Below are 13,904 nucleotides of genomic sequence, written 5' to 3'. Positions count from 1 at the left end.
GTTCTTTCTAAAGGCGCTTCAAAATGTAAGTATAAAAAGAAAGCGCTGTGCATTTTGACAAACGAGTTGTAATGATGAGCTGACGTGTTATTAAACAAAAACGTGTTCGACCAACCTCTTTCGTTAATCATTTACACACCTCAGAATTTGACTGGATTTATCACGTCGTGTATTTGACGTGCAAAACAGACAGCGTTTTATAGGCATTGAAAATTTTGATCCCACATTTTGCAATGCTGGATAAAGTGTGATTGTGAACTGATGAGTGTCTGTTTACTAGAATTTAAGCGTTTTTTTGAGAAGTTTTATTTTCCTCTCGTTAAGAGGTTAATATTTTTGAAGACAGCTGTCAATCTGTGTCATTTTATGTGTAGTAAGCGTGCAATTATCCATTTGGTGTTTTGTCATCTAATCCAAGCGCCTTTTGTATTGGTAAGGGGAAAGCAATTTCCATGCTTGGTGTCATCTTGTGAGTGAGCTATTTATTCAAGACACTTGATGCTCTAGCATGTGTTTACCTGGCGCATATTCAATTTTGACCCACTCCTCCTTATTAATGGTTGTGTGTATGTTCTCAGATGATTTCACTACTGCCAGAAGAGTGGAAGCCAGGAGATACCTTGTTTGGCTGTCCTTGGCAGGCTGTTATTATCACTGCTGTAGTTGGAATACTGACGTTCACCATCTTCTTCTGGAAAACTGTACTAGCGGTATGTTTTATGTAGTAGCCAGAGGTGGGTAGTAACACGCTACATGTATTCCGTTGCATTTACTTGAGTAACTCTTTGAGAAAAATGTACTTCTAACCCCGGTATAACACCAGAAACGTCAACGGCGCCGCCGCGTCCACACAGTGAAACGCGGCCATTAAAGTCAATCAGCCAATGCACACCAGTCGCAGTGCGGCCGCGTGTTAGACGCATCCCAGAATTGGCTCAACGCGTTGCACGCAAAAAGAACGGCAGAGTTTATTATTTGACGCGAGACGCGGCCCTGCTGCGTAAATACTACTAGGTAGGATCGGGCAGACCGGAAGTCACTCGTGTAAAAATACAGAGGATCCAGTTGATTTTCAAAATAATATGCAATCGTAACTCTTAATTTTCAAGTCCATCAGATCTCTTGAGGCTGTGGGTAGATCGAGTCACAGTTTACTTGTCGTTGTTGATTTACTCCTGTCTTCTCTGCTATAATAATAACCAACATGGCAGGACACTATCAACTCTGGTTTTAATCTCTGTGCATCGTTACCTCCGTTTCAATACAAAACCCTCCCACCACAACAAAACAAGCAGGAACTAATATTCACATAGGAACTAAAATTATACAACATAAAATATTGAATATAAATGAATACGATATCACATTTGTAAAACATAAATACATAATGAAATAATTGCCCATATAAATAAAATAAATTGAAATGAGATAAAACACCTGTAATCAAATAAGAATAATACACAAATCCTGCTTACACAATTAAATTTAATAATTTCTGCGTGGCGCTTTAAAAACCATCAAAAAAGCTTTAGAAAAATGTTCATAAGAAAAAAAATGATTTATTGAGGCATTTCATTTGTAAAATACATGTTAAAGTCTTTGTCATTGAGATTGCTTCTTTCAGAAAGAAAGCTGATCAATACACGGGGCCTGAAAGGCAAATGGTTGTTGGATTATTATCTTTAAATACCCGCTACTCTCGCGCAATCTTGCAATCCTCGCCTGAACTGAAAGAGCCGCTCCACAGACGCGCTGTCCTCAAAACGCCTCCTATGGAAATTCATGCCGAGCAACACTGGTGCATTGCCACGCGGCATCATTGACGCCCGGTAGACGTGCCTGGTGTGTTACCGGGGTAAGAGTAGTTTTACTAAGCCATTCTTTTTCTTGAGTAGATTTATGAAGAAAAAATGCTACTCTCACTCTGCTACTTTACAATAATCACATGACTCCATTACACCAATCAGACGCAAGCTTACCATTTTGTGATTATGCAAGCCTATTCAAACGCGTCTTTAAAGCACCGTAACAAATGAAGTATTTGATTTAGAGCGCTGCCCTCAACATGAATCAAAAGCGCAAATTTAAAACTCTCCCAGTTTTTATTTGGCACCGATCGACCAGGGAAAACCAGGGATATGATCCTTTTAATTTCATAATGGTAACTATGAAAGAACTACAGTATTCACTAGAGCTGGGAATCTTTGGGCACCTAACGATTCGATTGCGATTCAGGGGCTCCGATTCGATTATAAAACGATTATTGATGCCCCCCCTCCTTTTTTTTTTTTTTTTTTTTTTTTTTAATAAAGTTTTGTATATTGGTTCCAAAATTGTTCAAAAATACTCTCAGGCTAAACCAAACTACTATTTCAGTATCAAGTCCGCATATAGCAGTAAACAGATATACAAAAATAACATTAAATAAAAAAAACTCCAGTCACCATTCTGTATCAGCAGCTTTAAACTACATTCAATTAATTTAATGTTGTGAATCAACCGTTAAAGTTGTTAAAATTGCTCCCGTTATTCCATAATTTCCCTTTTGTCTACTTTCGACATGTGAAAGTTTTAAAACTATTTTAAAGATAGATTCAAGTCAATATTTTACCGATTTAGGAGTATTTTAGATAAAAAGTTAATTAGGTTTGCTTGGAAGGTTTGCTACAACAGCCTTGCAGGGAAGTGTACTACTTTAAGATGGCGGCCGTTTACTAACGCCCGCATCTAGCTTTTTGTAGATATGCTGCTTATGCTACCAAATCTATAATGCATCTAGTCCTATATACATGATATCTACCGTAACATTATGTGGCTGTACTTTGTAGCAGCTTTTCGGCAGCAGTCAGGTATGTTGTTGTGTTTTTTTATCTTGTGGCATGAGTTGAGCTAAAGCCATGAGTTGAGCATTGGCATTACCTGAGGGGCTGGGTAATGAGAAGCATGATGTTTAGCTACTCTCGCTCCGTTCCGTCCCGAAGACCGCGCGGCGCGCTGAGTGTGTTGTACTTCTGCTTTACTTGGCATATTTCAATAATCGGAATTTGGATGTTTGTGAATCGTTCTCGAATCTTCCACGGCCGAATCGCGAATAATCTAAGAATCGGAAATTTTGCACACCTCTAGTATTCACTATTCAAACTAGGAACTATTTTCCCCACTAGAGGGCAGGGGACTCATGCTCTTTGGACGAATAATGCTTTATTACTTCCGTCAATGTAACAACAGTTCATATAGATAAGTTTGTGCTGAGAAAAAAAAAAACATTGTTTAAAAAAAATAAAATAAAATAAGCAGTTTCTGTACTCAAAATGTTACTCATTACTTGAGTATTCTTTTCACTGGATACTTTTTTACTTGTACTTGAGTACATTTTTTGGATGACTACTTGAATAATATTATTTTGAAGTAATGCTACTCTTCCTTAAGTAACATTTTTGGCGATTGTACCCACCTCTGGCAGTAGCGTTAGTGAAAGTCAATGCTTTTTTTTTTTTTTTTTGCACTGTCATAACAATATCGACATCAAATCCATCCCTACTGATTACTAGTGTTATTAGACCACTGACTTAAGTTATTGCCTTGCAGGTAAAGAAAAGGGAATATCTAGGTAAGTATTCTTTTATTTGAAGAACTTTGATAGCGCAAAGTCATTCATAGCTAATTGATATTTATTTTAAGTGGATGAGAAACAGCTGGCCGATCAAATCCAAGCACTTAAGAGGGAGAAAAATGATGTATTGACCCGAATGTCTGAACTCCAGAAGCAGGTAAGCTGAAAATATAATGTAAACAGACCTAAATAGTATACTTTGTAAAATGCGTAATTATATTTGTATTGTTATTTTAAAGACAGAAGACCTAAAAGAAACCCAAAAGGAGTCTGAAGAGACTGTTAGTTGTACAATGAAAAAGATGCAAAAACTGGAGGTAATGCTTTGCCCTATTATTGTTACTGTTCAATAAATTAACCACATTAAATTCCATTTTTTTCCCTTCTTTTTTAGAATCAGGTTTTGGCTGCCGAAAAAAAGCATGAGAAAATGGTGGAGGAAAAGAGAACATACCAAAAACTACTCGACGAAGAGAAAGAAAACTCCGTACAAATTGGAAACAGGGTGTGTTATTTTTATATGTAAATATGTTTTATCCTTAATTTTGAATGTAGTGTTAACTGTGCCGTCTAAATCGCTTTGTAAACTGGTCTCTTAAACAGATCCAAAAATTGGAGAAGTCAAACGAGAAGCTTGAGCTGAGCAGAAAAAAAGTCCAGGAAGCTTTAGCTAAGGTGCAAATAGTTACATAATCATTTGATCGCATTTGATTTCAAGGGGTCTAACTATAAATGGAACACTGTTTTCCCCACAGACGACCGTCCTTTTGGATGAGGCCAAGATCAGGGAAGATGCACGCAGTGTTCAGCACAAATGCCTTGCTAAAGAGTATGCAACACTGAAAGAAGAAAATAAAAATGTAAGACACTTTTTTGTGTGACGCTTAAAAGCAATAAGAGCCATTAATTAAATGTTATGTGGGTCGTAGGTGTAGGCAATGTACGCATGTAACAAATTTTTTTGTTGTTGAAACAATTATAAAGCAATTGAGTGTTATTCTAAGAATGTTTCAATTTTTGATTCCAGTCCAATCCACATGGTGAAGACATAATTAAAAGATGATCTATTGTAAAATTAGAAGTTTGTTGTATAACATGTTCTTTTTGTTTAACTATATCAAATCAACAATATTTGTCATGTGTAAGCAGTAGGGCTGCAGCTATCGATTATTTTAGTAGTCGATTAATCGTTGAACTAGCTAGTTCGAATAATCGAGTAATCGGAAAAGGAACATGAAAAATTAAAATACCTGAGCTGAGCCTCAAACGGTATTAAAAATAAATGGGGATCTATGTACAACAAAAGAACAATTGGCTAACTTACATGGCAAAAGTCCGCTAGCTTAAATGCTATAAAATGCTAACGTTTTTTTTCCCAATGCTCTTAACAAATGGTTTGGACTCATATTACCACAAAAAAACAGCTAAATATACATATAAACTAAATTAAGAATGCATGGAAAAACAATATCCCATAGAAAAACTTAGCTTACGTTGGTCTTAACAGGGAGCAGTTGGATTCAGTCACGTGAACTAAGGCAGACCAGAGGGAAATGTATCCACCCTAATCAATAAACTAAATCTAAACACTTTCAGAATAAAACATTACAACGCCACTTTAATTAAACGAATACTCGAGGCAACAAAATTTAATTCGAATATTTTTTTCTAATCGAATACTCGAGTTAATCGATTAATCGTTGCAGCACTAGTAAGCAGTAATGTTAAACTTGATTTATTTTAGACCTAATCCAAACACTACTATGAGCCATGTTCATGTGAACATGTTTTTGACGCTTTTCAATTGACTAATAATCGTAATATTTGGGGATATGTGGCAGGAATGATGAAACTGAATACATGCTATCTTTAGCTTGCTATTTTGTGAAATTATTCTTCTGTTTTCCTACCCTTAGATTATTTTCAGTTCGTTTTAATGTCCTTACCGTGGCCTGTTGCCAACAGGGTAGTCTTGTTCTCGATTACTATTTGTTTGGAAGTCTTATTCAGACTGATGCCTTCAATTCTACTAGCTTTTCACAATTTCCTGCAATAGTTTGAAATGGACAACTGATTGCCCAATTAAGTACTGTGCAATGAAAAAATGGCTTTTGATTTCTGAAAGTGCATCAGATGAGTTTATATTTTCTTGTACTTAAGGGACATTATCACTTATAACAGAATAAATCAAGCTCGTAGCAATTAAGATATTAACGGTCTTATGTCAACATTGAAACATGTCATGATGCGCTGTGTTCTTGTTTTAAAAAAGCGATTTTTCCTCTTTGTTTTCTAGCTTAAGGTAACCATTAAAGGGTGGGAGGACAAACACACAACGCTGAGTGAGCAAATTAAAGGCTACCAGAAGGCGCAGAAAGAGCTGGAGGACTCTGTGGTGCTCAAAGATCACAATGTGGAGGTTTGCAATTACGTTTTATGACTGTAGTGGTGTTTCCCAAAAATCACTTAAAGGGATCCACGGATAGAAAGACTTGTAGATCTTAAAAGATAAACATTATTATAAGTTCAAATAATTTGCTTTTAAAACCCCTCTTGATGTTTTCGTTTTTATACAATTTGTAAAATTAGTTTAACTTGTAGGTCGCCATTGTTGTTAAAGTCGCAGGACGTTGACGTCAATGGGTTACGCTGCCAAGCTTCCAGAGTATGACAACGACATAAACATGTCATCTGTTCATTCCTTTCAATTTGAGCCTAAAAGGAACATGAATGAGCATGACCGCACTGTCAATATTTCACAAAGCGAGCAGCAAAAGCAAAATGAACAGGAAAGACAGGATGAAACGAGACCAGTATGACAAAACCGGTGTTCTGCTAAAGTATGCTACACTGGCGAAACATCCTGCAAGAGCCGAATTTGACACCCAAAGTACTACCGTGCGCTTTCAGTTAATTTTGTTTAGAAGCATACAGGCAGAACATACTAAAGATGCCTTAAGAAAATGCTTAAACGTAGTGATATCACATAAGGGTGGTTTAAATAAGCTACATGACCAATGGGGTCAACATATCAACAATCTGCTTTAAAGCTACCACAAAAAAACACAACGCTTAAAAGTATGAGAGACAAACATGCAAAAATTATTTTGAGGAACTGAAAAGGTAAAAACACTTACTATTGGTGCTTTATTAAGTACTTGCCGCTTTAAACCGATGTGTGCATGTGTTGGACGTCTTGCCGCGTAGAAGGAATTGCAAAATACCAGTAGTGTTAGTCCAGTGACAGTGATAAACTACGTCATCACCCCGAGGGTCCATTGCGCGCGTAAAACATGGCGCCCTCCGCAGGTCAAAACGTACTAAACATCATAGATTTTCAAATCAATGGCAATATTTTATGTGTTTCTAATAACATATCTTAGTAAAAGAAACCGTTGTGGCTAATTAGAGCCTACAAGTCTTTAGTCTGAGGTTCCCTTTAAGGAATCTACAGAATTATCAGCTCACACACAGACTTTCACCCTGGCAGGTATTGTCTGAGCTCTTGGCAGATCTCGATGCCTGTGAGTTGCAAAAAAGTGATGGTCGTGTATTAGTGAATGGCGAAGTAGCACCTGGTAAGTTCAGTTTATTAAGAAAGATCGACTTTTTGGGACCTTTTAGTAAAGTGATTACATTGTCACACTCCTGCTTGTACAGATAAGAAGACTGCAGTGAAGAACAGGATCAAACTGATGATGGATGTCTCAAGGGTAAGAAGACAAAGCTCAATATAGTTCTAGCAGGATTATGAAAAATATTCCTGTGCAGTCGTAAACAATCTTTATTTTTAACTAGGTCCAAACTACGCTCGCAGTAATTGAGGAGGAACGGGACCGCTTCATGTCTAAACTGCTTAATGAGGAAAAGAGTAGAAAGGCTCTGGAAGGTGTGTGGCATTTGGCCCGTGGAAAATTTTATGAAATATTCTCACAAAGAACAGTGTTCTACAGTCTGACCTTGTTGTATGACAGAAAAACACCAGGAGCTTGAACATAGCATCGCAACCCTCAAAAGTGAAAAGAGCCATGTGGAAAACCAGTTCAATATGCTCCAGCAGAAGAATGAAATTATGGTGGAAATGTATCAGCAAAAGGAAAACGCTCTGCAACAGTAAGTAATATTGATGAAAGTTAATGAAATGTTGAAATAAAATTGTATTTAATTATTGTTTCTGGGGCGCAGTGTTTGATTTTACAAGTTAGAGATTCCACCCAAAGTGATGTCATACTATTGACTTAGTTGACCATGCCGTGCTGAGCTCAAGTGTTGCATTTTTTTTTTTTTGTGACATCACAGAAGGCTCACCAAGGAGGAGCTTGAGCGCCGCAGCAAAGAGAGCATGCTGTCTGAGGTGGGCGGAAAAGCTGTGGAGGCAGAGGAACAGGTCAAAGTTCTGCGTCAGCGAATTAATGAGATGGAAGAGCAAATGAAGAAGACTGAAGAAGTCTATAAAGAACAGGTAGACTCCCACTGAGCTAATACAGAAAAAAAAAAATAACATGCCAACCACGACTGAAAGTTGCATTTTCTTTTCTTTTAGATAAAAGAACAGGAAAATAAGACTCACTCCAACTGGGTATGTTGTTTAAAGAGTTTATTTATTATTGAAGAATGCATGTAGTATCAAGATTTTAATCCGAAATTCATTTTATTAAGGTGAACGCTCGTAACGCAGAGCGGGCTTTGAATCAGGAGAAGCTTGAATCGTCAAAGCTGCGCGAGAAGTAAGTCGACAAAAACTGCTGTGAACGAATAGATTGATTTTGTAATATGGAAGCTTGGGGGAATAAAATGTTTTGGTGCATTCTTCCTCAAAGGCTGGCAGCACTGACCTCTCAGCTGAATGAGCGCCGTGCTCCTCTCTTCAGACCTAACTCTGGACAAGCTGCTGGCCCTCGACAAGGTGAGCTAGCCATATGGTCTCTTATCCATGCGACTATAATAATCATTGTGGTTTATTTGCTGTCAAATCTCATATACAACTATGTTTTTCTTAAACTTTAACAAAAAACTGCCACATTCAGATCAAAACATGGATGGGTTACATTAACTCCCAACTTCCAAACATGGGCTGCTTACTGGTTAAATATACATGACTTTTTTCAACAGTTTAGTATTGTTTACATCAGTGTTGTTTTTGGCAGCCATTTTAATTTTCGTCTTCGCCTTTTGGATGAAAATACTTACTCGTCTTAGTCATATTTTATAATAATATTTCATAATGTGTTCGTCTTCGTCTAGTTTTAGTTGACAATTGTCAAAATGTTTTTGGCTATAAACTTCAAAAGTTTTAGTCCATGAATAAATAAATAAATAACTAAAAGGTTTCCAAAAATTTCAAATGTACATGACAGACGAGCACATAACTGTAGAGTCTACAAGGACATCACCATTTTAATGATGATAATACACACTCAGCAGGAATACATCGCATTATTTGCAATTAAACTCACCTGGACGCCACAAACTGTATGTAAAATATTTTCCAAGAGTTTAAGAAGACACCAAGTCACCGCGCTAAATACTAACACGAACGCTATGCTAACGCTACAAGTTAGTTTAGTGTGTGATGAGCACTCAGCACAGACCTTAAAGGCTAAAGCAACATGGCATAGCCAAGATAAGAAAAAAAACTTATCAAGCAGCACCTGACACGTTTCGCAAAAGGAGCATGGAATGGGTACACGCTTAAGCCTGAGGGAAGGGGAAGGGACCGCAGCACGTCACATGAGTGACACGACCAGACACTGCTAAATCCGTTCTAACTACACATACAAAACGAAAATATCACACTTTGTGAATTCATGACGGAAACTTTGGCAAATTTTCATCTCGTTCTCGTGTCGTCAGACGTTATCGTTATGTTTTAGTCTCCCAAGACACGTTTCCAGCGCGTCATCGTCATGAGGAAATAGTTTGTTGACGAAATATTTTCGTTATCGTCACCGGTGACGAAAACAACACTGGTTTACATCATTATCAGCAAACAGTATTTCATTAAACCCTTAATATTTATTACAGGCTGGAGCCCTGTCAAGTCAATGCTCAAGTAGTTGTTATTTTTCTTTCAAGTGAACACTAACTTTGAAACCCTACTTGATTACTTGTGAACCGATTGTCTTGAAACTAAGTTGCCCAATTTTTATTTATTTATTTATTTTATTGTATGACAGCTGACTGAATATTTGCGGACTTATTGTTGCCTGTAGGTTAAAAGTTAGCCAGCAAAGGCAACCTTCAGCTTGTAGTAGCCCACTAGTGTTTGTTTTTATTAAGTGGTGGCATCTGTTTTATTCTTGTGGTAAAATGACTGGTTTGATCACAACAGGCGATTCATACGGGCCTTCCCCAGTGAGTGGGGGGGCGCCATCACCACCATTAATGATTGAGGGTCCTAGGCGCCCTCCCTCTGCCCCAGTGGGGCGAAGAGTTGACCCGTATGGTGAGTTTAGTAGGTTCCTTCTCTGATGTTGATTTGCCCCCTTCTGGTCATCAACTCCTCAACTTCAGCCTTGTCCTTCAAATTCTCTTCAGTCTTCTCCACTCTTCGCTTTTTGTTTGGTCACATCCACTTTTTGCACTTTCAACTTGAATCCCACTTGTGTCCTCCTTGAAAAGTAGCATTTTACATTCCTCTTGCTTCAATTATGTTTCATTTTCTTTTCAAAGAACTTCCACGATGCATTTCTTTCTTATTGCTTGATTTGTGTTGACTTAATTACTGCCTAAACCCTGGTCTTCTTTCTATTCCATAATCTTAAAGCCTTATCTGGGGAAGTCAATTTCATTCATTTCTTAAAATCTTTTTTTTTTTTTTTTCATCCCTCAGGTCCACGGCCTCCATCAGACCCACACAGTCGTTATCCTGGGATGGGTAAGATCGGGGTTACTTTCTTATTCATATTTAGTGCTAGTAAAGCAAAGTGACTTCAACCTTATTATTTTTATTGCAATGAAACATTCCTATTTTTTTCTTAACCAAAATGTAATAGTTGTCTGCCTAAACATTTGTTTGCATTACTTTTTTTAAAATATTTTTTTTCCTTAAGATATAAATAGTTGTATGTTTAAACATGTGTCAGGGTTTCTGTGAGGTCTTAAAAAGTCTCAAAAGCATTGATTTTGAAATACCTTAAAAAGTCTTGACAAAGTATTGAATTTTCATATCTGGGTCTTAAAATTCATAATGTATGTAACTTCTCGGTGTCTCATTTCTCATCAAAAGTGTCATTTGTCATTTTGATTAAATACCGTAGCCTCAATAAATAAACGGGGCAGAGGAGCCAATCATTGAGAACGCAACGCAGCCCCAGGTCAAAGTCCTGTCCCGTGGGATTCCCATGTGAATCCCGTGAGTCCCGACAAAATGTCATGCTCTACACTACACAGATTTTTTTTTCACCGAGCCATACATTTCATAGTAGAGAGATGGGGAAATGTAAATTCAACGAAGCGTGGTTGAGGAAACAATCCTTTCGCCTTTGGCTCAAACCAGTGCATAGCAGTCTGTTAGAGGCTTTTTGCATTACAAAATGGGCATTAAGGCGATAGAATCCCATGCTAAATCATCCAAGCACATAACCTCCATGAGAGGAAAGAAACAAACTCCCTTCATTGCCGGCGTTTTTCAATCTGTCTGTATAAGACGGCGGCTGCTCGCGAGCCTGAAGAGACGGAAGCTAAAGCCAGCCAGCAAGCTGCTAATGTAAGTGAAGCGACAGCAGCTAACACTAGCCAGCTAGCTCCTAGTGCTGATGCCCGCCTGCATCCCAGCCCAGCTACGATTGCTAGTGGATTTGCGAGAGTGGATCTACGCACATCGTTTGGTTCCACAGCAACCATGAAAGCAGAGGCGTTTTGGTTGCCCGAGATTAGCTAAATGCTAATGCTAATGAGAACGCCTCTACTTCGCCTGTGGACGGTGTCTGCGCTTGATGGTGTCGCATGAGTAGTCTATTCAAGACGCTGCATTCTTACATCGCGCACACATTCCACATTTCCTCTTTCGAGAAATAGATTAACACAAATTCACAGATTTTGGTTGTCTTTGTTGATTTAGCTGTCAAATAGGTATTTAAGTTTTTAAAAATGGCCTTAATTAGGTATTAAAAAAGTCTAAATTTAACTTGAGGAAACCTGGAGGAACCCTGTGTGTATGCTTTATTGCAGTTAAATATTTTTTTTTCTCAGAGAAACTCGTTCATATTAAGCCTGATTTATCATACAATTTCTTGTTCATCCTTGATAGATATGTCGGGCCCTCGGAGTTCATCACCTGCCAACATGGATGCTTCTGTAAGTCACATTTTCTTTTATTCTTATACAACGTTCTCCTGTTTACTGTTCCTACTTTGATGGGCGTAATAAACCTGTTACATTTGGGTTATTAAGGCTTTACGAACTTGAAATTATTTTTCGTTTTGGAAGTTTAGAAGTTCCACTGTAACTTTATATGCCAACAAAAAATTAATGTACAGTCAATCAAGTGTGGTTTCCCATGCGGGCTTAGTTAGCTTGTAAATATCTACAGCTCTTTAATTTATCTACTTGGAGTTGCTGTACGGAACATCACTCACCAATACAGCAATATGTAGACTTGCGCATATTGATTACACAAGATAAATTAGCCTGGATTGACTATGTAGCAGTGACATTTACAGTACAGCCTTTATTTTAGTCTTTTTAGTTGAGCTGAGTAAGCAGATTAAATCATTTGTTTGAGTATAGCATAAAATATGGGAATCCAATTTCTTCCGGGGCGGGCTGGAGATCAGGGAATTGTATATGTGTCTTCCTATTCCTAGTCCTCTTCCTTGATTTTTTTTGTATATGTCCTTGCTGTGAAGCAGACCCAAGCAGTAGATGCGCTCATAAAAGATGAGGCCGATGCTGAGGCTGATGCCTCCAAAGAGGCTCCTGAGGCAGTGAGTAAAGAGGCTGTTTTTAGGTCTCTGTGCGAAGGTGTAATGCAAGAGCACCCCGTCGTTCTAACCTCACCTGGATTTTGCCTAACAGGCCTTACTGCATGTTGTGATTTGAGTGTTTTTAACACTACCACAACAAGCAGCTGTCTAATGAACGCAGTGCTCTTTTCTCCTAATCATCATGGTTGGTTGTGGGTTAGAGGAGTTAAGTGACCTGGCTTTGGCTTTTCATTAGGATTCATTGTTTTCTCAAGTAGTGGCTCAAGTCTCTCAATTAGAGGAGACCTATAATGAAACTTCACCATTTAAAATTTTACAGTTGACTTTAGGGCTGCAGCTATCGATTATTTTAGTAGTCGATTGATCGATTAAGTATTTAGTTCGAATAATTGAGTAATCTGATAAGGAACATGAAAAATTAAAATACCTGAGTTGGGCCTCGAACTGTATTAAAAAATAAATAAATGAAGATCTATGTACAACAAATGGCCAATTGGCTAACTTTCATAGCAAAAGTCCGCTAGCTTAAATGCTATAAAATGCGAACGTTTTTTTTTTTTTTTGTGTGTTTTTTTTCTTACATTGCTCTTAACAAATGGTTTAGACCACGCGTGTCAATCTGATTCCAGAAAGGGCCAAGTGGGTGCAGGTTTGCTTTCCAACCAATGAAGAGGACACCTTTTCACCAATTAGATCTTTTACATGTGTAATCAGTTAAACTTTGTCTGGTGCTGCTTGTTTCAGCAGAAACTCTCTGCGCGTTATCGGTTGGAACAAAATCCAGCACCCACTTGGCCCTTTCTGGAATCGGTTTGACACCTGTGGTTTAGACACATATTCCCGCAAACAACGGCTAAATATACTTATAAACTAAAAAAACAACGCATTAAAAAAAAAAAAAAACTTAGCTCAAACAAAAACTTTGCTCATGTTGGTCTTAATAAGGAGCAACTTGATTCACCCATGTGAAATGAGGCAGACCAGAGGGCAGTGTATCCACCCAAATCAATAAAACTAAATGCAAACACTTTCAAATAAACCATTACAATGCCACTTTAATCAAATACTCGAAGCAGTAAAATTGAATTAGAATCTTTTTTTCTAATCGAATACTCGAGTTAATCGTTGCAGCACTTGTTGACTTAATATAGTTTCTGTCAAACAAAAGAACTACAAGACAAGTGACATCTAACTTTTCACCGTTTGGTTAACATCTTATTGTTTGTGGGCAGGGTGGTTGGATCTAATACATATGCACTGTTTGCCTTTTGTTACCGTGGTAACTAGTATGAAGCTAGGACATGCGAGTTTGTTTGAAGACTCCATACCATGGTAAACTGATGACACCCTTTATCAGGGGTGGG

At 37.9% G+C, this 13,904-nt stretch overlaps 1 protein-coding gene across 2 annotated transcripts in view; it reads left to right on the top strand.

Annotated features, from left to right (window-relative positions):
• The window catches only part of mia3 (MIA SH3 domain ER export factor 3), a 28,228-nt gene that overhangs the window by 9,219 nt on the left and 5,105 nt on the right, over nt 1-13,904 (top strand). Inside the window, exons 7-26 of one of the 2 annotated variants that reach the window (XM_057822807.1) lie at nt 579-710; nt 3,589-3,610; nt 3,682-3,770; nt 3,853-3,930; nt 4,008-4,118; nt 4,217-4,288; nt 4,369-4,473; nt 5,910-6,032; nt 7,104-7,191; nt 7,274-7,326; nt 7,412-7,502; nt 7,588-7,726; nt 7,913-8,075; nt 8,157-8,192; nt 8,273-8,340; nt 8,434-8,519; nt 9,945-10,058; nt 10,446-10,490; nt 11,865-11,911; nt 12,466-12,540. In XM_057822807.1, coding sequence (XP_057678790.1) covers nt 579-710; nt 3,589-3,610; nt 3,682-3,770; nt 3,853-3,930; nt 4,008-4,118; nt 4,217-4,288; nt 4,369-4,473; nt 5,910-6,032; nt 7,104-7,191; nt 7,274-7,326; nt 7,412-7,502; nt 7,588-7,726; nt 7,913-8,075; nt 8,157-8,192; nt 8,273-8,340; nt 8,434-8,519; nt 9,945-10,058; nt 10,446-10,490; nt 11,865-11,911; nt 12,466-12,540 — 1,737 coding nt within the window. The remainder of the gene's footprint in view (nt 1-578; nt 711-3,588; nt 3,611-3,681; nt 3,771-3,852; nt 3,931-4,007; nt 4,119-4,216; nt 4,289-4,368; nt 4,474-5,909; nt 6,033-7,103; nt 7,192-7,273; nt 7,327-7,411; nt 7,503-7,587; nt 7,727-7,912; nt 8,076-8,156; nt 8,193-8,272; nt 8,341-8,433; nt 8,520-9,944; nt 10,059-10,445; nt 10,491-11,864; nt 11,912-12,465; nt 12,541-13,904) is intronic. The other variant, XM_057822808.1, reaches the window with a different exon arrangement.

Source organism: Corythoichthys intestinalis, chromosome 19, assembly GCF_030265065.1.
Source record: "Corythoichthys intestinalis isolate RoL2023-P3 chromosome 19, ASM3026506v1, whole genome shotgun sequence".
In the NCBI taxonomy this organism is placed as follows: domain Eukaryota; kingdom Metazoa; phylum Chordata; class Actinopteri; order Syngnathiformes; family Syngnathidae; genus Corythoichthys; species Corythoichthys intestinalis.
Note: the sequence above shows the minus strand (reverse complement) of the source record. Positions and strands in the feature narration are given on the sequence as shown.